Source organism: Salvelinus namaycush, chromosome 26 (genome assembly GCF_016432855.1).
Source record: "Salvelinus namaycush isolate Seneca chromosome 26, SaNama_1.0, whole genome shotgun sequence".
Taxonomy (NCBI): domain Eukaryota; kingdom Metazoa; phylum Chordata; class Actinopteri; order Salmoniformes; family Salmonidae; genus Salvelinus; species Salvelinus namaycush.
In genome coordinates this window covers 42,993,599-43,017,702 of record NC_052332.1, presented here as the reverse complement: position 1 = coordinate 43,017,702, position 24,104 = coordinate 42,993,599, and the positions used below count along the sequence as shown (strand labels likewise).

Sequence of the window (24,104 nt, the reverse complement as noted above, 5' to 3'; positions counted from 1 at the left end):
TTAACCAATGATATCCCATCAGACTACCTCATCTCCATATTATTACATTTAAACAATGATATCCCATCAGACTACCTCATCTCCATATTATTACATTTAAACAATGATATCCCATCAGACTACCTCATCTCCATATTGTTATTTATTTATTTTTGCTCCTTTGCACCCCAGTATCTCTACTTGCACATTCATCTTCTGCACATCTGCCACTCCAGTGTTTAATTACTTCGTCACCATGGCCTATTTAGTGCCTTACCTCCTTTATTTTACCTCATTTGCACACACTGTACATAGACTTTTCTATTGTGTTATTGACTCTACGTTTGTTTATTCCATGTGTAACTCTGTGTTGTTATTTGTGTCGCACTGCTTTGCTTTATCTTGGCCAGGTCGCAGTTGTAAATGAGAACTTGTTCTCAACTGGCCTACCTGGTTAAATAAAGGTGAAATAAAAATACATTTAAAAAATATCATTCAGTGTTTGGCAGGTGGTTGACTGGGGAAACATCCCAAAGGCCACCCTAGTGCACTATATATACAGAATAGGGTTCAATTTGGAACACAACCTAGGACAAACAAAAGTAAAATAACAAAATGGCAGTTTTTGCATCATGCTTATCTGTAGACTGTGACCCTCGATGTCTGGGTTTCTGAACCAGGAGATTAGATTAAATAGTACATGCTGCATGTTGGAAATGATCAATTGTAGTTTGAAGAAAAAAATGTAATAGTTTTCTTATTGATGGAAAAGTAGACCTTACTAACCATTCCCATATAACACATATCATCACATACAACACATCACCAGGACCATAAAGGAAAGAAGGCTTCAGGCTTTATTGTGTTTTAATCCTCTTTATTTTTTAAATTTAAGGTATGTAATGTTGACGTTAAAAATCCAACGATGAACATAACTATTCAATGACTGATTAGTAGTAATGAACCAATTGATTGGCTCCAATCTGAACCAGAGAACCCATTTATATCCACACAGTAAACCGGTTCTGTCACGTGATCAGTCAGCTGATCCCCGTACTGGCTCATAAAACAAGGCAGTCGTCGTTCATTCGTTTGTGTTTGTTGGTTGTTCAGCAGTTTTGGGGTGTTAGACCGAAGGTTTCTCTCTCGGTTCAGCAGCACTCGAGTTTGTCACAAATCGATTATATTTATTGCTGCGCTGTAGACTTTTATAAAGAAGGAAACAAAGCTGTCATCACAGCGCTTCCTGTTTTTTTTCGGTGTCGCAACCAAACAGAACACAACAGCTGCGAATGCAAACTTGGTTATTGTGTGATAGCTGACTAGCTAACTAAGCAACTAGAGGTTTTAGAAAAAGGCAATTTGGATCGTTTATTTTTGTAGTTTACTTATTTTTCAAATATTGGACTGAACATTGTTTTGAATCCCTTTCGGCGAGCTAACTTCGCTGTTGAGCAGAACAATGCGCTTCGCACCTATCCCCTGCGCCGTGGGGCTGCTGTGTTGTGTTCTGGTGTTGCGCTCGGTACCATTGGGGACCTCGTTCCCCGTTCAGGACGAGGGGAAACCGGGCATAACGTTTCTGGAAGAGGTCGGGCGTCTCCGGGTCGGGTTCAACTGGCGGAACCTGACCTGTCCGGTGTGTAAAGTCCTCTTCACCATACTGGATATCGCTCTGCTGGTAAGATGGGACCCTATTCACTATATAGGGCAGTATTTTAGATCAGGGCCCTATGGCACCCTATTCCCTTCATAGTGCACTACTTTTGATCAGAACCTAATGGGCCCTTGCACCCTATTCTCTCAGGGCAGCCAGAGGGCTCTTGAACTAACAACCTGCGCTAACAGGATTAGTACGCTGTAAACGCCTGGAGCGATTGGTGCATGTAGGGCAGGGAGAACGACGGCTTGTCGCTACTAACAGACGGGGCAGGGAGAACGACAGCTTGTAGCTAATAACAGACGGGGCAGGGAGAACGACAGCTTGTCGCTAGTAACAGACGGGGCAGGGAGAACGACAGCTTGTCGCTACTAACAGACGGGGCAGGGAGAACGACGGCTGTCGCTACTAACAGACGGGGCAGGGAGAAACGACGGCTTGTCGCTAGTAACAGACGGGGCAGGGAGAACGACGGCTTGTCGCTACTAACAGACGGGGCAGGGAGAACGACGGCGTGTCGCTACTAACAGACGGGGCAGGAGAACGACGGCTACTAACAGACGGGGCAGTGAGAACGACGGCTTGTATCTAATAACAGACGGGGCAGGGAGAACGACCGGCTTGTGAGCTACTAACAGACGGGGCAGGGAGAACGACGGCTTGTAGTCTACTAACAGAGGGGCAGGGAGAACGACGGCTTGTATCTACTAACAGACGGGGCAGGGAGAACGACGGCTTGTAGCTACTAACAGACGGGGCAGGGAGAACGACGGCTTGTCTCTACTAACAGACGGGGCAGGGAGAACGACAGCTTGTAGCTACTAACAGACGGGGCAGGGAGAACGACGGCTTGTCGCTACTAACAGACGGGGCAGGGAGAACGACGGCTTGTAGCTACTAACAGACGGGCAGGGAGAACGACGGCTTGTAGCTACTAACAGACGGGCAGGGAGAACGACGGCTTGTAGCTACTAACAGACGGGGCAGGGAGAACGACGGCTTGTAGCTACTAACAGACGGGGCAGGGAGAACGACGGCTTGTAGCTACTAACAGGACGGGCAGGGAGAACGACGGCTTGCTCGCTACAAGACGGGGCAGGGAGAACGACGGCGTGTCGCTACTAACAGACGGGGCAGGAGAACGACGGCGTGTCGCTACTAACAGACGGGGCAAGGGAGAACGACGGCTTGTCGCTAGTAACAGACGGGGCAGGGAGAACGACGGCTTGTCGCTAGTAACAGACGGGGCAGGGAGAACGACGGCTTGTCGCTAGTAACAGACGGGGCAGGGAGAACGACGGCTTGTCGCTAGTAACAGACGGGGCAGGGAGAACGACGGCGTGTCGCTACTAACAGACGGGGCAGGGAGAACGACGGCTTGTCGCTACTAACAGACGGGGCAGGGAGAACGACGGCTTGTCGCTACTAACAGACGGGGCAGGGAGAACGACGGCTTGTCGCTACTAACAGACGGGGCAGGGAGAACGACGGCTTGTCGCTACTAACAGACGGGGCAGGGAGAACGACGGCTTGTAGCTACTAACAGACGGGGCAGGGAGAACGACGGCTTGTCGCTAGTAACAGACGGGGCAGGGAGAACGACGGCTTGTCGCTAGTAACAGACGGGGCAGGGAGAACGACGGCTTGTAGCTAGTAACAGACGGGGCAGGGAGAACGACGGCTTGTAGCTACTAACAGACGGGGCAGGGAGAACGACGGCTTGTCGCTACTAACAGACGGGGCAGGGAGAACGACGGCTTGTCGCTACTAACAGACGGGGCAGGGAGAACGACGGCTTGTCGCTACTAACAGACGGGGCAGGGAGAACGACGGCTTGTCGCTACTAACAGACGGGGCAGGGAGAACGACGGCTTGTCGCTACTAACAGACGGGGCAGGGAGAACGACGGCTTGTCGCTACTAACAGACGGGGCAGGGAGAACGACGGCTTGTCGCTACTAACAGACGGGGCAGGGAGAACGACGGCTTGTCGCTACTAACAGACGGGGCAGGGAGAACGACGGCTTGTCGCTAGTAACAGACGGGGCAGGGAGAACGACGGCTTGTCGCTACTAACAGACGGGGCAGGGAGAACGACAGCTTGTCTCTACTAACAGACGGGGCAGGGAGAACGACAGCTTGTCTCTACTAACAGACGGGGCAGGGAGAACGACGGCTTGTCGCTACTAACAGACGGGGCAGGGAGAACGACGGCTTGTCGCTACTAACAGACGGGGCAGGGAGAACGACGGCGTGTCGCTACTAACAGACGGGGCAGGGAGAACGACGGCTTGTCGCTACTAACAGACGGGGCAGGGAGAACGACGGCGTGTCGCTACTAACAGACGGGGCAGGGAGAACGACGGCGTGTCGCTACTAACAGACGGGGCAGGGAGAACGACGGCTTGTCGCTACTAACAGACGGGGCAGGGAGAACGACGGCTTGTCGCTACTAACAGACGGGGCAGGGAGAACGACGGCTTGTCGCTACTAACAGACGGGGCAGGGAGAACGACGGCTTGTCGCTACTAACAGACGGGGCAGGGAGAACGACGGCTTGTCGCTACTAACAGACGGGGCAGGGAGAACGACGGCTTGTCGCTACTAACAGACGGGGCAGGGAGAACGACGGCTTGTCGCTACTAACAGACGGGGCAGGGAGAACGACGGCTTGTCGCTAGTAACAGACGGGGCAGGGAGAACGACGGCTTGTCGCTAGTAACAGACGGGGCAGGGAGAACGACGGCTTGTCGCTACTAACAGACGGGGCAGGGAGAACGACGGCGTGTCGCTACTAACAGACGGGGCAGGGAGAACGACGGCTTGTCGCTACTAACAGACGGGGCAGGGAGAACGACGGCTTGTCGCTACTAACAGACGGGGCAGGGAGAACGACGGCTTGTCGCTACTAACAGACGGGGCAGGGAGAACGACGGCTTGTCGCTAGTAACAGACGGGGCAGGGAGAACGACGGCTTGTCGCTAGTAACAGACGGGGCAGGGAGAACGACGGCTTGTCGCTACTAACAGACGGGGCAGGGAGAACGACGGCGTGTCGCTACTAACAGACGGGGCAGGGAGAACGACGGCGTGTCGCTAGTAACAGACGGGGCAGGGAGAACGACGGCTTGTCGCTACTAACAGACGGGGCAGGGAGAACGACGGCTTGTCGCTACTAACAGACGGGGCAGGGAGAACGACGGCTTGTCGCTACTAACAGACGGGGCAGGGAGAACGACGGCTTGTCGCTACTAACAGACGGGGCAGGGAGAACGACGGCTTGTCGCTACTAACAGACGGGGCAGGGAGAACGACGGCTTGTCGCTACTAACAGACGGGGCAGGGAGAACGACGGCTTGTCGCTACTAACAGACGGGGCAGGGAGAACGACGGCTTGTCGCTAGTAACAGACGGGGCAGGGAGAACGACGGCTTGTCGCTAGTAACAGACGGGGCAGGGAGAACGACGGCTTGTCGCTAGTAACAGACGGGGCAGGGAGAACGACGGCTTGTCGCTAGTAACAGACGGGGCAGGGAGAACGACGGCTTGTCGCTAGTAACAGACGGGGCAGGGAGAACGACGGCTTGTCGCTAGTAACAGACGGGGCAGGGAGAACGACGGCTTGTCGCTAGTAACAGACGGGGCAGGGAGAACGACGGCTTGTCGCTAGTAACAGACGGGGCAGGGAGAACGACGGCTTGTCGCTAGTAACAGACGGGGCAGGGAGAACGACGGCTTGTCGCTAGTAACAGACGGGGCAGGGAGAACGACGGCTTGTCGCTACTAACAGACGGGGCAGGGAGAACGACGGCTTGTCTCTACCAGGAAAACCCCCCCTACTAACAGACGGGGCAGGGAGAACGACGGCTGGTCTCTACTAACAGACGGGGCAGGGAGAACGACGGCGTGTCGCTACTAACAGACGGGGCAGGGAGAACGACGGCTTGTCGCTACTAACAGACGGGGCAGGGAGAACGACGGCTTGTCGCTACTAACAGACGGGGCAGGGAGAACGACGGCTTGTCGCTACTAACAGACGGGGCAGGGAGAACGACGGCTTGTCGCTACTAACAGACGGGGCAGGGAGAACGACGGCGTGTCGCTACTAACAGACGGGGAAGTACAAAACAATTGTCTGAAACCTGTAGTATTCAACGCTTTCCCTGCGAGTTCCAGACCAGTGCTGTTTTTCTGTTCTATCGGAGCGTTAACTGCACCCACCTGCAGTTGGTCCTTGATCTAAAAGTGAAGGGAAACATCTGCAGAAGTGACTTTTCAGTGAGTTCAAACAAAAGTGTGCCAGGGAAGTTGTCTTCATAAAACCACGACTCAGTTTTGAGACGTCGTGTTCCAGAAGTCACAAGGGTCTTGGCAATTACAGCTGATCATGTGACTTAGTGCAGCTGATCATGTGACTTAGTGCAGCACCTAGCCTTGACCCGGTTCTGTAAACCATACAGTTTATCTATGTGACCTGGAGTTGGCAGAGCTTTATCAAACTAGCAATGCCAATGGGCAGTACTGGCCTACCAAGCAAAAAGACACTAACGGCTCATTTGTTCAAAAATGTGTTCATGTAATTTTTTTAATACTTGCATAGTCATGTGGACAAGTATCCTGCCTCTATTGTATTCAGGAGAAAATGTGGGTCCTGTTAGCAGTAACTGGATGAAGTTACTGTGAAACCAAGGTAAATTAAAAAGCCATTTATCTCAGTTCCACGCTATGAGCAGTTACTGCCTTCCTGCTTTGTAGGGCAGAATACATAGATGGGTTGGTTGTTTAGCAACACAACTGATAGGGGGGGGCTACATGTGGTTTAACAGACAGGGTTGGTTGTTTAGTAACACAACTGATAGGGGGGGGCTACATGTGGTTAAACAGACAGGGTTGGTTGTTTAGCAACACAACTGATAGGGGGGCTACATGCCTATTTAAAACATAAATAATTTGCAGAATGACCACTTGATGTCTCAAATGAATCCTAAGTTAGCTAGAGAATTTGATCCATATTAGCTTTGACATGAAATCAGACAAAACAGCTCAGCGAGACATGGTGTCAACAACAAGATAAAAACGAGCCACCTACGATTCCCCACAATGCAGCTTCCTGTCATTGTTGCCGGCTATCTGACCATTCAAAAGCATAACCCACACCTTCCGGCAACATCAATTTGCTCATCAATTTTGTGACGGCAAACAACCATTTTGTGTTCCAAACGGTACCCTATTCCCTATATAGTGCACTACTGTAGACCATGGCCCATAGGGAATCGGGGGCCATTTGGGACATGGATGTTCCATGATACTTCATCCTAGTAGGAAGCACTCCAGGCCTATTCATCTGTCTGTCAACTAAGGTAGCTGAAATGACCAGCAACAAAGATCACACTTTTTTTAGTGTTTTAAAAAAAATGTATTTGTTTTTGTTAACCAGGGTATAAGGCGATCTCTTGTCTGAAGACAAAACCGAAAGTAACACAGATTAAGAGGCCTGACTGGAAGACGGCTCTGTGGTTAGGCCTGGTGGTGAGCGAACGTCACTGAGGCCAACTGTGTGCCTTTTGGTTGATACTGCAGAGAGTCACATCTCAACGTCATGCTTCATCCCCATAACAACCAAGAAGGGTTGTGATAGGGTAACATTTCCGGTCTGCTTAGACACCAAAGAGATGGCAGCGGGGTCTGGTCTACTTAGTTCATTGACTGTAGAGGAACCAGTAACAGCTGGGTCTGGTCTACTTAGTTCATTGACTGTATAATAGGAACCAGGTAACAGCTGGGTCTGGTCTACTTAGTTCATTGGCTGTATAATATGAACCAGGTAATAGCTGGGTCTGGTCTACTTAGTTCATTGACTGTATAATAGGAACCAGGTAACAGCTGGGTCTGGTCTACTTAGTTCATTGACTGTAGAGGAACCAGTAACAGCTGGGTCTGGTCTACTTAGTTCATTGACTGTATAATAGGAACCAGGTAACAGCTGGGTCTGGTCTACTTAGTTCATTGACTGTATAATATGAACCAGGTAACAGCTGGGTCTGGTCTACTTAGTTCATTGACTGTATAATATGAACCAGGTAACAGCTGGGTCTGGTCTACTTAGTTCATTGACTGTATAATATGAACCAGTAATAGCTGGGTCTGGTCTACTTAGTTCATTGACTGTAGAGGAACCAGGTAACAGCTGGGTCTGGTCTACTTAGTTCATTGACTGTATAATATGAACCAGGTAACAGCTGGGTCTGGTCTACTTAGTTCATTGACTGTATAATATGAACCAGGTAACAGCTGGGTCTGGTCTACTTAGTTCATTGGCTGTATAATATGAACCAGGTAACAGCTGGGTCTGGTCTACTTAGTTCATTGACTGTAGAGGAACCAGGTAACAGCTGGGTCTGGTCTACTTAGTTCATTGACTGTATAATATGAACCAGGTAACAGCTGGGTCTGGTCTACTTAGTTCATTGACTGTATAATAGGAACCAGGTAACAGCTGGGTCTGGTCTACTTAGTTCATTGACTGTATAATATGAACCAGGTAACAGCTGGGTCTGGTCTACTTAGTTCATTGACTGTATAATATGAACCAGGTAACAGCTGGGTCTGGTCTACTTAGTTCATTGACTGTATAATAGGAACCAGGTAACAGCTGGGTCTGGTCTACTTAGTTCATTGACTGTATAATATGAACCAGGTAACAGCTGGGTCTGGTCTACTTAGTTCATTGACTGTATAATAGGAACCAGGTAACAGCTGGGTCTGGTCTACTTAGTTCATTGACTGTATAATAGGAACCAGGTAACAGCTGGATCTGGTCTACTTAGTTCATTGACTGTGGATGAACCAGAAAAGAGGAGCCAATGAAATGTCTTTCTCTATCGTCTGTCAACCGAGGGTTGCAAAAACCTGGTTCGGAGATTCACCAAATCAGGAGGGAATAAGAATCTGGACTCCTCCCATCTGGGTTTTAATTATTATTAGTTTTTGCAACCTTAGTCTAAACTTGTATATATCGTATCTGAGGAAATTGGTGGTTCTCTCCTCTCCCATGCAGAGTGATGTGATGAGCAGGCTGTGGGACAGGCCTGTATCATTCTGTCTAACCTCTCTCCTCACTACTTCCTGCCCCATGTACAGTGATGTGATGAGCAGGCTGTGGGACAGGCCTGTATCATTCTGTCTAACCTCTCTCCTCACTACTTCCTGTCCCATGTAGAGTGATGTGATGAGCGGGCTGTGGGACAGGCCTGTATCATTCTGTCTAACCTCTCTCCTCACTACTTCCTGCCCCATGTACAGTGATGTGATGAGCGGGCTGTGGGACAGGCCTGTATCATTCTGTCTAACCTCTCTCCTCACTACTTCCTGTCCCATGTAGTGTGATGTGATGAGCGGGCTGTGGGACAGGCCTGTATCATCCTGTCTAACCTCTCTCCTCACTACTTCCTGTCCCATGTAGAGTGACGTTAACGAGGAGCGGGTTGCGCGGGCCGTGGGTGAGGCCTGTATCCGTCTCCACCTGGCTGAAGAGCGGGTCTGTCGTCAAATCACAGAGCTGTTCAGAGATGACTTCATCAGGTAGGCTTGGGATTGGTCCTGATTTATCTGACATCATCCTCTTTTCATGAATAAATCATGTTTCCTGATGTTCTATCATAAGTCTGCCGCGATGCATGGTGGGACAGTGAGTGAATACACCTATCCTCTGAAGAGACGCTGTCCTCAGCATTTATTTAAAGAGGTGATGTGTTCGCTGCACCTGGACCACATGCCTTTGTTTCCATGGAGACGGGTAGGTGTAAGTAATGGGTCTGTCCTTCCTGTGTTCAGCGCCTTGCAGCAGTCTCTGTTGTGGCCGTCGGAGGCCTGCGCTCTGCTGGTGGGGAGGTCATGTGGACGCTTCGATATCTATGCCCCCTGGAACGTAACCCTACCCCGGATCCCCAAACCCCCAGTCACCCCGCCTACACCCCCCAAGCCTGGAGCACCACAGAGCAGGGTTCTCTTCCTCACAGACATACACTGGGATCAGGTTAGTCAAAATGTGGTAGGGGAAGTTTTTCAGACCTCTCCTCAGGGAAGACGTTTCACTGTGGTGGTAGTCCTGAACTAGCTCATCTAATTCACTAATCATTAATATGTTGACCAGTTCTGTCGGGTGTGCTATAGAGTAGTGTCTACTCCCCTAGATCATTCCATTGATAAAGCAGTAGCTATATGTAACGGATGTGAAATGGCTAGCTAGTTAGCGGGTACGCACTAGTAGCGTTTCAATCAGTTACGTCACTTGCTCTGAAACCTAGAAGTAGTGTTTCCCCTTGCTCTGCAAGGGCCGCGCCTTTTGTGGAGCGATGGGTAACGATGCTTCGTGGGTGACCGTTGTTGATGTGTGCAGAAGGTCCCTGGTTCGCGCCCGTGTCGGGGCGAGGGGACGGTTTAAAGTTATACTGTTACATGTATAACATGTGCAGGAAAGACAAGAATGCCCGTTGGGGGAACGGGACGCTCTATATGTTCAGAGCCAAATTTCTGTGACACTTATGTTAAGTGTTGCGGTTACAAGTTCACCTACCTCGTATGAAGGACCTTTATTTTGGGGTGCTGCTATAGGCCACCAAGTGTTAACAGACAGTATTTGGATAATGTGTGCAATGCTTGATAGTGTATGATGTTAAGAGGTCTTTCTTTTTATCTGGGTGACCTGAACATTGACTGGTTAGTAAACTAGTTGTCCTAATGAAGAGGAAACTTCTAACTGTGACTAATGCTTGTAATATAACCCAGGTTTATCACTCTACCAACTCGAGTGCGTACCAATGGTGTTGGATCTGACGTCACTTGTATTGATTGGCTGTAGTGACCATGACGAGGCCAAGGGTTTGAGCCTAAAGTAATTCTTAAGAGGTCATACAAAATGTTTTCTTCAGGACTCTGTTGTCTGTGTAGAATCCAGATTCACCACTGGAAGCATTTAAAAGGATTAATGCCAGTTGTTGACAAGCATGCCACCTACCGGTTTAGAAATGAACTGTACGAGCCCTCTGGATTCAAGATGAATTGAAACCCGTTTTGGTTCAAAGAAATTTCGCGACAGAGGTGGCAATCAAGTCAGGCTGCTCAGCGGATTGGTTGAAATACTATACATTGAGATGTAACTAAACTAAACTCAACAAAAAAATAAGAAATTATTTTACCAAGATGAATGACAAACCCAATGAGGGAGGGGGGGATACCTTAAATGATATCATGGGCAGAACTTAATTAGTCTGTTCATTGAAGTTGATGGGTCATTTTTAATAAAGGACTTTCAACCTTGCCAATCATTTTCAATGACTTTAACTAAACGTTGACAAACTCCGTGAAATGTCAACAGTGAACTACGGTTGAGTGGTATCCAGATTATCATGTCTCATCCTAGGATTTACAGTTACCGGTTTAGCGGGGCGCCAAAAACATTCCCAAAAGCCCATGGGGGCTGTCTGTCACCAAAATACTGTAACGACCCTGGGTTTATAAGCGCGGATATCGACTCTGCCGTTCGAGCGTGCTTTTGCGGCACCGTCGATAGCGCGCTGGACTTCGGGCTTAGAAGGTGAGGGTTCGAGACCTGCTCACTGCCTGTTTCATTACCAAATTAGCACAAGTAATACTGGATTTCAATGGAGGCTGCTAGCTAAATATGCTAACGAGCACAAACACAAATTAATTGGAAAGACAGGCAATCCAGCTCATAAAGTTATGTTTTTGTATTTTGTGTGTAGGCGCTACCGAATGTCGTTTTCAGTGAGTTTGGACATTTTACAAGCGAATGTAAATGCATCCTTGTCTAAAGGAGGGGGAGGGAATTCTGCCACTAATTTAGCAAGTTAAACTTGGGAGTCGCGTAGGCAATATCTTGCTGTGTTTTGTAAACGCAGATCTAAAATGCTTATTGTAATTTCTGCTCGGTTACGGATCCTGGACAAAAAAATATAAACGGAACAATTTTAATGAGCGCGTTCATGTAAGGAAATCAGTCAATGTAAATAAATCCATTAAGCCCAAATCTACGGATTTCAGCTGACTAGGAATACAGATATGCATCTGTTGGTCGTGCTGTTTGCGGGGAGATGCACCGGATTCGGCTGCCGTGCGCGCCGGGTAGTAGGCGAACTGTTCCCATTTAAGAACCATTTCATGTGTCTGAAGGTACAAACTCTGTCGGCGGGCCCGGAGAGCAAATCAAATGCATTATAGGGTTCCGCAGGTCCGTCGACTGGCTCATTTGACCGTGTCTGCAGTAACGTAGCAGGCATAAAAGAAAGCTACAGAAAAGTTAATGTGAGATTTCTAAACGTTTATAACCATGACTAGAGAGAGACGGCCAACGAATGCAGCAACGAGAGTTTTTATGAGGGAGTTTAAGGTCTTACTCAGCAACACTTATAAGCCGTAAAATGCGCGTCCTTCCTAGTAATGAATGAGTAGGAAAGTGTATCGATAGGCTTGTGTTTTTATTAGCGGCTTGCGTCTTAATATCGAGGACTATTTCACTTTCTCTGTTCATAGGAGTAACAACATGCATTTCTGCATAATGCGTCTCGTATTTCGCCATCAGCTGATAGACGGTGTCTGTTTTTGGTCATTGGAGGAAAGGGAGGGCTGTTGAGGCGGACCCTCAGTCTGCTGCTCTCTCCCTCCGCAGAGACTGACCATCCGATGCAGGCACCAACAGCCCACTTAAATAAAAATGCTCATTCAGCTGTGCTTTAAGTAATACAACGGAGCTATTACCGCTGTGATCATATAGTCAGATGTTGAAATACACTGCTCAAAAAAATAAAGGGAACACTTAAACAACACAATGTAACTCCAAGTCAATCACACTTCTGTGAAATCAAACTGTCCACTTAGGAAGCAACACTGATTGACAATAAATTGCACATGCTGTTGTGCAAATGGAATAGACAAAAGGTGGAAATTATAGGCAATTAGCAAGACACCCCCAAAAAAGGAGTGATTCTGCAGGTGGTGACCACAGACCAATTCTCAGTTCCTATGCTTCCTGGCTGATGTTTTGGTCACTTTTGAATGCTGGCGGTGCTCTCACTCTAGTGGTAGCATGAGACGGAGTCTACAACCCACACAAGTGGCTCAGGTAGTGCAGTTCATCCAGGATGGCACATCAATGCGAGCTGTGGCAAAAAGGTTTGCTGTGTCTGTCAGCGTAGTGTCCAGAGCATGGAGGCGCTACCAGGAGACAGGCCAGTACATCAGGAGACGTGGAGGAGGCCGTAGGAGGGCAACAACCCAGCAGCAGGACCGCTACCTCCGCCTTTGTGCAAGGAGGTGCACTGCCAGAGCCCTGCAAAATGACCTCCAGCAGGCCACATGTGCATGTGTCAGCATATGGTCTCACAAGGGGTCTGAGGATCTCATCTCGGTACCTATTGGCAGTCAGGCTACCTCTGGCGAGCACATGGAGGGCTGTGCGGCCCCACAAAGAAATGCCACCCCACACCATGACTGACCCATCGCCAAACCGGTCATGCTGGAGGATGTTGCAGGCAGCAGAACGTTCTCCACGGCGTCTCCAGACTCTGTCACGTCTGTCACATGTGCTCAGTGTGAACCTGCTTTCATCTGTGAAGAGCACAGGGCGCCAGTGGCGAATTTGCCAATCTTGGTGTTCTCTGGCAAATGCCAAACGTCCTGCACGGTGTTGGGCTGTAAGCACAACCCCCACCTGTGGACGTCGGGCCCTCATACCACCCTCATGGAGTCTGTTTCTGACCGTTTGAGCAGACACATGCACATTTGTGGCCTGCTGGAGGTCATTTTGCAGGGCGCTGGCAGTGCACCTCCTTGCACAAAGGCGGAGGAAGCGATCCTGCTGCTGGGTTGTTGCCCTCCTACGGCCTCCTCCACGTCTCCTGATGTACTGGCCTGTCTCCTGGTAGCGCCTCCATGCTCTGGACACTACGCTGACAGACACAGCAAACCTTTTTGCCACAGCTCGCATTGATGTGCCATCCTGGATGAACTGCACTACCTGAGCCACTTGTGTGGGTTGTAGACTCCGTCTCATGCTACCACTAGAGTGAGAGCACCGCCAGCATTCAAAAGTGACCAAAACATCAGCCAGGAAGCATAGGAACTGAGAAGTGGTCTGTGATCACCACCTGCAGAATCACTCCTTTTTTGGGGGTGTCTTGCTAATTGCCTATAATTTCCACCTTTTGTCTATTCCATTTGCACAACAGCATGTGAAATTTATTGTCAATCAGTGTTGCTTCCTAAGTGGACAGTTTGATTTCACAGAAGTGTGATTGACTTGGAGTTACATTGTGTTGTTTAAGTGTTCCCTTTATTTTTTTGAGCAGTGTATATATATACATTTAAATGGCCTGAACAACAATGCATTGGCAGGGCAGTTCAAGCAAAGCCAGTATGCAGTGATAATGTATTGAGTCTATAGCTTACTGTACAAACCTCATTGATCCAGTACTGTTTCTAATTGGTTAATGTTGCATAGGCTTTTTTCAAATATATATTTTGAAACATCTGCGCGGTAGATCACGGTTTGCATTTTGACTCGAAGGTTAGTGATCGCTGTTCTAGAGTTTTCCCTGCTATTGTGATCGAACGCAAAATGAGCCACTTCCAATGCAACATACCAAAACAACGAAGTCTGCCAGAGATTTTGTTGTAGGCAGAACGCATCGTATTGCGATGACACGCATGACTCAGCCCGTACTCCACTGTGCTGCAGTAGGCCTATATGCAAATAGACCCTTGCCATATATGGATCTGTGCCATTCACTTTGAACTGGACTGTGTTTACAACATGAGCAGTCGTGAGTAGATGCGCTTGTTTTGAGATCAAAGCGAGAGCTGCATGTAGCCACCTGTGTACATTTGTTCCTATTCGCTAGTTAGTGAGTTATTAGCCCAGTTAAAGATACTTTGTAGTCAGCAATAGGGGAGTGGTTGTTTCCTGCAAGAGAGTGTACATTTCTAGACATCTTTGAAAAAGCCTGTCAGGTAAAGAGCTTTTTTTTATGTCTTAAAGGGGCAGTGTTGCATTTTGAGAGGGGCTTGAATAAGCGAAGTAGCCAATAGGCAGAAAGTAGCATTTGTCTGATTCTATGTAATAATGGTATGGGAATAATGCATTTTATTTTGTAAAGTGGTTTCTTGCACCATACACATAAGCAATCACCTTGTCTGAAGGACAAGAGGATTAACAGGTTGTCACACCCCGCCCCCCACACAAACGTCTCCTGTTATGTAGGACCTACATTGAACATCACACATTGGCTGCTACTGTAGGCTGAATGATAGAACAGCTGTTTCCATGTTAAAATGTTATGGGGGTGCATTTTCTCCATTGTTTTTGATGGTATGCCACTTTAGTAGACCTACATTACCTTTAATAAATCACCCATTTTAATAATAAACTGGTCCTTAAATGCATGTAAAAGCATTGTGTTGAGGGGGGGGATGAGTTACCTTTAGACCACCCATTACAGAAATAAGTTTAGCTTCACCTTCGGCTAACGCAAAATCGCTTCACGCATCATTCATTGTGGCAATCATTATTCTTGTTCTGTAATATGTTTTGTTTGGACCCCAGGAAGAGTAGCTGCTGCTTTCGCAACATAAAATACAACTCTAATGTCCATCCTGGTGTTATTTGTGAACAGGAGTATGCAGTGGGCAGCTCTGCTGACTGTAAGGACCCGCTGTGTTGTCGTAATGAGTCTGGATCTCCCAACTGGCGTCAGAGAGCGGCTGGGTTCTGGGGTTCCTACAGTAAATGTGACCTGCCCCTGAGAACCGTGGAGAACATGTTGGAGAATGCAGCTAGAACCGGTCCATGGGACTGGGTCTACTGGACAGGAGACATACCTGCTCATAACATCTGGTCTCAAACCAGGAAGCAGCAACTGTCTGAACTCACCGTTATCACCAGACTGATACACAGGTACACAATCTCTCACACACACACACACATGTTGAATGGTAACTGACCACCTTATCTTTCTCTCCGTAGTCACCTAGGTAACTTGAAGGTGTACCCGGCGATCGGTAACCACGAGAGCACCCCGGTCAACAGTTTCCCCCCGCCGTTCGTCCATGGCAACCGGTCGTCACGCTGGCTCTATGACACCATGGCCGAGGAGTGGGCGCCATGGCTACCAGAACAGGCCCTGAAGACCCTTAGGTATGATAATGAGTTTAAACTAGAGAATCTTCTAGTTCGCCGTAGTTCTTTTATTTAGGACTAATGGGCCTGCAGGGTTGGATAGAGTACTAGATGCTGATCTGGGGTCAGTTTAGCATTTTCCGCTACTAAAGCTGATCCCAGATTTGTACCTGGCGGAAACTGATCCCAGATGGGACGGGGCACTGGTTGGTAGGATCCAGACAGTCATCTGTAGTGGTGAGTTAGTTCTGCTGAGGCAGTGTGGTTGGTAGGATCCAGACAGTCATCTGTAGTGGTGAGTTAGTTCTGCTGAGGCACTGGTTGGTAGGATCCAGACAGTCATCTGTAGTGGTGAGTTAGTTCTGCTGAGGCACTGGTTGGTAGGATCCAGACAGTCATCTGTAGTGGTGAGTTAGTTCTGCTGAGGCACTGGTTGGTAGGATCCAGACAGTCATCTGTAGTGGTGAGTTAGTTCTGCTGAGGCACTGGTTGGTAGGATCCAGACAGTCATCTGTAGTGGTGAGTTAGTTCTGCTGAGGCACTGGTTGGTAGGATCCAGACAGTCATCTGTAGTGGTGAGTTAGTTCTGCTGAGGCACTGGTTGGTAGGATCCAGACAGTCATCTGTAGTGGTGAGTTAGTTCTGCTGAGGCACTGGTTCTATTCACCTGCTCAGACGTTGCATGCGTCAACCAATGGTTGTGTGCTACATCAATGACTGCATTTGGACACGAGATTGATGTAGTTAATGTTAAACACCTGTCCAGGTATCAGATTGTTGTATCATATGAAGTGGTTAGCTGATATGTTAAACTCTCATAATGTGGTTCGCTGTTGGGGGGGGGAACTGTGGAAGACACATTGAGTTGAATGCATATAGTTGTACAACTGACTAGGTATGTCCTTCCCCGACTGCATTGCAGACGTATGCCCTTCCCCGACTGCGTTGCGGACGTATGCCCTTCCCCGGCTGCGTTGCGGACGTATGCCCTTCCCCGACTGCGTTGCGGACGTATGCCCTTCCCCGGCCGCGTTGCGGACGTATGCCCTTCCCCGGCCGCGTTGCGGACGTATGCCCTTCCCCGGCCGCGTTGCGGACGTATGCCCTTCCCCGGCCGCGTTGCGGACGTATGCCCTTCCCCGGCCGCGTTGCGGACGTATGCCCTTCCCCGGCCGCGTTGCGGACGTATGTCCTTCCCCGACTGCATTGCAGACGTATGCCAGATCTCACAATCCCTGGATCAGCTGAACGCATACATAGTGTTCAGACCCCTTCCCTTCCACATTTTGTTACGTTACAGCCTTATTCTAAAATGAATTTCCCTCCCCCCCTCTCTCTCTTTTCTCTCCTCTCTCTTTTCTCTCCTCTCTCTTTTCTCTCCTCTCTCTCTCCAGGCATGGTGGGTTCTACACAGTAGAGGTCCAGCCAGGTCTTCGAGTGGTGTCTCTGAACATGAACTTCTGTGCCAGGGAAAATTACTGGCTGATGGTCAACTCTACTGACCCTGCTAACCAGCTCCAGTGGCTGATCCACATACTACAGGCCAGTGAAGAGAAGGGAGAGAGGGTGAGGAGAGAGTGATATGGGGGGGGTTAAAGATAACCTGCTCCACTGTCTGGTCAATATACTGCAGACTACAGACGGGAAGAGGATTTGGGAAGGAGGGAGGGAGGGATGCGAAGAGGGGTGCAACTAACCTGCTCCAGTATCTAGTCAAAATACTGCATGCCAGCGAGGAGAAGTGAGAGAATGTGTGGAGGGAGGAGGAGAACTTCTGGCTAATGTTAAAGGTGGATGTCCGGTATGAGTCTGCGGATGTTTTAGTAGGGGATATGCTGAAGAAAATGACAGGGGGTGTGCTGAATTTGTGAGACTTGTTATATACATTTTTTTAAGTATTTATTTTTGGGGTGATTTATTTGCTCTGCTGGCTGTAATATAACCATTGTTCTCTCTCTCATGGCTCTCTCACCGTCCCTCTCCCCCTTTTCTCTGTCACTCTTGTCCATCGGTTTCAGGTCCACATCATCGGTCACATCCCCCCTGGTCTCTGTTTGAGCAGCTGGAGTTGGAACTACTACCACATCATCAACCGGTAGGAAGTCAGGGATGCAAACTAGTCTTTCGGGCGAAATTTGCCATTTTGAATCCAAAATAGGTGACCTAGGTGATTCGTGTAGATCCCGATGAGAAGTTTGGGAGGGGGGCTTTGGATCACTACTGGCTGTCAGTGAATGAGTGATGTGCGTTTGGACCAATCCTGGCTGTATCCAAGGCTCAGCCAGTCGTTCACATGACAACAGAACGCAGCGCCCGACTGAAGACGGAAGAGACTTGTCAGTTACAGCAGCGCGTCCCCTGAACGGTAACGGTAGGTGAGACGCCTGACTACGGAGACCGGGGTGAGAAGGTTACAGCAGCGCCTCCCCTGAACGGTAACGGTAGGTGAGACGCCTGACTACGGAGACCGGGGTGAGAAGGTTACAGCAGTGCGTCTCCCTGAACGGTAACGGTAGGTGAGACGCCTGACTACGGAGACCGGGGTGAGAAGGTTACAGCAGTGCGTCTCCCTGAACGGTAACGGTAGGTGAGACGCCTGACTACGGAGACCGGGGTGAGAAGGTTACAGCAGCGCGTCTCCCTGAACGGTAACGGTAGGTGAGACGCCTGACTACGGAGACCGGGGTGAGAAGGTTACAGCAGTGCGTCTCCCTGAACGGTAACGGTAGGTGAGACGCCTGACTACGGAGACCGGGGTGAGAAGGTTACAGCAGCGCCTCCCCTGAACGGTAACGGAGAGGTAACGGTAGGTGAGACGCCTGACTACGGAGACCGGGAAGAGAAGGTTACAGCAGCGCCTCCCCTGAACGGTAACGGTAGGTGAGACGCCTGACTACGGAGACCGGGATGAGAAGGTTACAGCAGCGCCTCCCCTGAACGGTAACGGAGAGGTAACGGAGAGGTAACGGTAGGTGAGACGCCTGACTACGGAGACCGGGATGAGAAGGTTACAGCAGCGCCTCCCCTGAACGGTAACGGTAGGTGAGACGCCTGACTACGGAGACCGGGGTGAGAAGGTTACAGCAGCGCGTCCCCTGAACGGTAACGGTAGGTGAGACGCCTGACTACGGAGACCGGGGTGAGAAGGTTACAGCAGCGCCTCCCCTGAACGGTAACGGAGAGGTAACGGTAGGTGAGACGCCTGACTACGGAGACCGGGAAGAGAAGGTTACAGCAGCGCCTCCCCTGAACGGTAACGGAGAGGTAACGGTAGGTGAGACGCCTGACTACGGAGACCGGGATGAGAAGGTTACAGCAGCGCCTCCCCTGAACGGTAACGGTAGGTGAGACGCCTGACTACGGAGACCGGGATGAGAAGGTTACAGCAGCGCCTCCCCTGAACGGTAACGGTAGGTGAGACGCCTGACTACGGAGACCGGGGTGAGAAGGTGAAGCGTACTTCATGACCTGTAACCGAAAAACAACCGGCATTTGTAAAGTTTGAGGCGAGGGAGAAAATGTGGTGGAATTGTTAGCATTAAGTATCTTGCTAGCTGGATCGATTTCTCCATTAGCTAATTTAGCCAGAGAAATGTTGAGAAACATTAGCCAACTTAGCTGATCAAATCATTTAGTTTATGGTGCGACAATTAACTGGCTAATAGTCAGACAGCTAACGCTACATCATCAGATGAGCTAATGTTAGTAACCAAATCGCTATAGTATTAACTGATAACGTTAACGTTATATGACTCCTTGCCGTTCCTCAAGTTATAAAGCGTTAACGTTAGTTGCTTTCCGGACCCTGGAAATCTGTAATGTTAACTAGCTAACAAACTAATGGTTTCCCTCTACAGTATGTGGTACATTTTCAGAATGAGAGAATTATGTGAAAACGAGGCGTTGCTTGTTAATAGGAATTATAGGACCATTTCTCTTTATACCATTTGTATTTCATAGACCTTTGACTATTGGATGTTCTTATAGGCACTATAGTATTGTCAGCCTAATGTCGGGAGTTGATAGGCTTGAAGTCATAAACAGCGCTGTGCTTCAAGCTTTGCTAAGAGCTGCTGGCAAACGCAGTAAAGTGCTGTTTGAATGAATGCTTACGAGCCTACTGCTGCCTACCACCGCTCGGTCTGACTGCTCTATCATAGACTTGATTATAAAATCGTAAACACACATAAATACGAGACTTTGGTCATTAATATGGTCAAATCTGTAAACTCATTTAGAAAACAAAACGTTAATTCATTCAGTGAAATACGGAACCGTTCTGTATTTTATCTAACGGGTGGCATCCCTAAGTCTAAATATTGCTGTTACATTGTACAACCTTCAATGTCATAATTATGTAAAATTCTGGCAAATTCTGTCTTTGTTAGGAAGAAATGGTCTTCACACAGTTCTCAACGAGCCAGGCGGCCCAAACTGCTGCGTATACCCTGACTCTGCTTGCACAGAACGAGAAGTGACACAATTTCCCTAGTTAATATTGCCTGCTAACATGAATTTCTTCACTAAATATGCAGGTAAAATATATACTTGTGTATTTAAAAGGCATTGATGGGGTTTTTTCGCGAATGCGCTTGTTAAATCATCACCTGTTTGGTGAAGTAGGCTGTGACTCGATGATAAATTAACAGGCACCGCATTGATTTTATGTAACGCAGGACAAGATAGTTAAACTAGTAATAACATCAACCATGTGTAGTTAACTAGTTATTGTTAAGATTGATTGTTTTTTATAAGATAAGTTTAATGCTATCCAGCAACTTACTTTGGCTCCTTGCTGCACTCGTAAGGTGGTCAGCCTGCCACGCAGTCTCCTCGTGGAGTGCGATGTAATCGGCGTCCAAAAATGCCGATTTACAGAACTTCAAATCGGCCCTAATTAATCGGTCGACCTCTACTAGGCAACAAATAACATTGGATTGGACTTTTATTACAGACAGAAATACCCCACAGTTTTATCAGCTGTCCGGGTGTCTGGTCTCAGACGATCCCACAGGTGAAGAAGCTGGACGTGGAGGTCCTGGGCTGGCGTAGTTGTGAGCCCGGTTGAACGTACTGCAAAATTCTCTAAAATGACTTGACTTGGCTTAAGGTAGAGAAATTCTGGCAACAGCTCTGGTGGACATTCCTGCAGTCACCATGCCAACTGAACGCTCCCTCAATACTTGAGACATCTGTGGCATTGTGTTGTGTGACAAAACTGCACATTTTAGAGTGGCCTTTTATTGCCCCCCAGCACAAGGTGCATCTGTGTAATGAGCATGCTGTTTAATCAGCTTCTTGATATGCCACACCTGTCAGGTGAATGGGTTATCTTGGTAAAAGAGAAATGCTCACTAACAGGGATGTAAACACATTTGTGCACAAAATGTGAGAAATAAGCTTTTTTTTTAACCATTTCTATGATCATTGGACCAACACTTTATGTGTTGTATTTTTTATATTTTTGTTCAGTGTGTATGTTCCAGCCTGGGGTTATAATCTACTGTCGTTTATATTTATATATTATTTATATATAATCCCAGACTGGTACCAATTTGTCAGTTCATTTTCTTTTATACAGTCATGTGGATTCCAGACTACATTCAGTTCTCTCACTGGTTCTCACACCTCTTCCATGTTTTCCAGAGCTAACACCTGATTCAACTAACCAGCAAGCCCTTGACTAGATTAACCCGGTGGAGCTAGTTCAGGGCTTCAACAAAATAGTGAAGTCTTTTCCTGAGGGAGAGGTTTATGAACTAGTTCTTCCTGACTGTAGTTCAGGATCAGATCTGTTGTGGGTGGTTTTAATGTGTGTATCTTTCTGTGTCCAGGTATGAGGGTACAATCACGGGTCAGTTCTTCGGCCACACGCACATGGATGAGTTTCAGATGTTTTATGACGAGGCGACGATGACTAGGGCTGTGGGCGTGGCCTTCATCGCTCCCTCCATCACCACCTACGTCAACCTCAACCCAGGTCAGACACTCTATACCCACCGATTTGCCAATCCCAGACCCCCGCCCCACACTTCACCCCCGCCCTCACACTTGAATTTGTTGCCTCCCAATCAGAATGGATGGTCTCTTCTACTGTCAGAGGACAAGATCTCAAACTGTTGTATAGTCATGTACTAGAGACAGAAAACAAATCATAGAGCTTCTCTTATTGTTGTTTCCGGTTGCCAGGTTACCGGGTCTACCTGGTCGACGGTAACTACAAGGACAGTTCTCGGTTTGTTCTGGACCACGAGACGTATATCTTAAACCTTACAGAGGCTAACCGACAACCTGAAGGGGGCGTCTCCACCCTGCTCCCCACCACCTCACAACACCCCATCTTCCACCCTGATCCAAACCCCAAATGGACCCTCCTCTACCGCGCTTCTGAAGCCTACGGCGTCTCCTCCCTGTTCCCGTCGGACTGGGACGGGCTGATCAGGACCTTCCTCCAGGACGACCGCGTGTTTCAGCGGTTCTGGTACCTCAGACATAAAGGCCACGTGTCAGAACCCTGTATAGATGCCTGTAAGGCGACCGTTGTCTGTTTCCTACGTTCAGGCAGATATGATGAGCTGAAGCAGTGTGATCTGTTTGCGTTCGGGGGGGATATGGTTACAGCTGTTAGGAAGACACTGTGTTGAACTGGGTTAGGGTGGGGGCTCTGTGGGGGGGGGGGGTAATTTAGTTTGAATGTCGGCCATGTTGTCACCAACTGTTTAAGACATTGAATGTGATTCTGGCTAAGTGAAACGTAATGGAACACTGGTTGATGGCCTGGTTCTTTTGTTCTGGACCTCAACCTGTCTAATCAGTATCTGCGTTGTCAGAGGACATTAAGATGTCAAAATAATGGACAAAAAAAAAAAACGATGTTTGTTTTTTACAAAGACACAATGCAGAACATTGTGTCATGTTGAGTCTCTTCACTGAGTTGAGTCCTGAAGTGTTCATAGTAAAGTCTCCCAAAGGGTTGCATTGATGGTGTTACTGCATTCATTTAGCCTAATGGATTTCATCACGTTGGCGACAGAGTTGAGGGTGTCTATGCTGTTTGAGTCCGGGGCGTTTTCAGAACGACTGGGCGACTCCGGGGCGTTTTCAGAACGACTGGGCGACTCCGGGGCGTTTTCAGAACGACTGGGCGACTCTGGGGCGTTTTCAGAATGACTGGGCGACTCTGGGGCGTTTTCAGAACGACTGGGCGACTCCGGGGCGTTTTCAGAACGACTGGGCGACTCCGGGGCGTTTTCAGAACGACTGGGCGACTCCGGGGCGTTTTCAGAACGACTGGGCGACTCCGGGGCGTTTTCAGAACGACTGGGCGACTCCGGGGCGTTTTCAGAACGACTGGGCGACTCCGGGGCGTTTTCAGAACGACTGGGCGACTCCGGGGCGTTTTCAGAACGACTGGGCGACTCCGGGGCGTTTTCAGAACGACGGGGGAGAGCGGCGGCTGGTGTTGAAATCAACAGTCAGTATTTTGGTGTGAAGTTTTCCCCAGAATGAGATTGACTTCAGTTGTTGCCTGTCACATCCACATAAACCTAGTTGCTTAGCTAGTGGCAACCAGTTTACATTGATTAACTGATTACTTAGATGGAGGCCAGGATTCAATCCATTGTTGGCTATGTGCCATTTTTAAAGGTCATTTTCTCGATTTGAGCCGAGAAATGCAGCGTTTATGGTCAATGTGAACACGGGAACATTGCCGTTTCTTAAAAAGGTGCATAGCTGCCATTGTGATCAGAATCCTGGGTCTTTAATCTTCTGGCTTTGTGAAAGCTGTTTTAAAGAACCGTTAACGCACCTTGGTGTCCAGATCTTTGATTTCGTATCGAACCGTTTCAGCTCTGTATTTGTCTTCAGTGAGTTGTTTGCACATGTTGTGAAATTACTGTCTACACTGATACCTTCCACTCTCATTCAGCACTTTAATTTCTGGTGTGGATTGTCTTGTGTGTAACATGTCTGTAATTATTAAAAAGATGAACATTTTTGGGAATAAAGATGCATTTTGAGATTTACTTAATTCGTTGCCCTTATCTTTCTGACCCAGTGAGTGGAGGGCACTCAACCGATGTGAATCGAGGTGCATTTAAAAATATATATATAATTGAAAAGGTGCAAAGCTAGCTCACCGTTGTTTTATTGATACAACTATTATGGTTGACGTTTCAGCCTTAATCAGAACTTGTGAGTCAAATAGTGGCTAGTTCATATGCCTTGACGCTGAGAGATATATGCCTAAAGGCCGGGACCGGAGAGAAACCTCT

General features: G+C 48.4%; 1 protein-coding gene across 1 annotated transcript; it reads left to right on the top strand.

Annotated features, from left to right (window-relative positions):
• The first annotated feature begins 1,042 nt into the window (after positions 1-1,042).
• On the top strand, positions 1,043-23,860 carry smpd1 (sphingomyelin phosphodiesterase 1). The gene is made up of 9 exons (XM_038965465.1): positions 1,043-1,660; positions 9,100-9,218; positions 9,471-9,672; positions 15,326-15,606; positions 15,676-15,846; positions 17,223-17,394; positions 17,847-17,923; positions 21,663-21,808; positions 22,018-23,860. Exons 1-9 carry the CDS (start codon positions 1,442-1,444, stop codon positions 22,470-22,472), a joined length of 1,842 nt encoding a protein of 613 aa, XP_038821393.1. The 5' UTR covers positions 1,043-1,441; the 3' UTR covers positions 22,473-23,860.
• The last annotated feature ends 244 nt before the right edge of the window (positions 23,861-24,104 follow it).

Bases quoted from the DNA above. Each gene is read 5' to 3' on its own strand.
- smpd1 (XM_038965465.1), top strand. From the start codon at position 1,442: ATGCGCTTCGCACCTATCCCCTGCGCCGTGGGGCTGCTGTGTTGTGTT. The intron at 15,847-17,222 runs GTATGATAATGA...CTCTCTCTCCAG, and splicing joins CAGGCCCTGAAGACCCTTAG to GCATGGTGGGTTCTACACAG. The intron at 17,395-17,846 runs GTGAGGAGAGAG...CATCGGTTTCAG, and splicing joins GTGAAGAGAAGGGAGAGAGG to GTCCACATCATCGGTCACAT.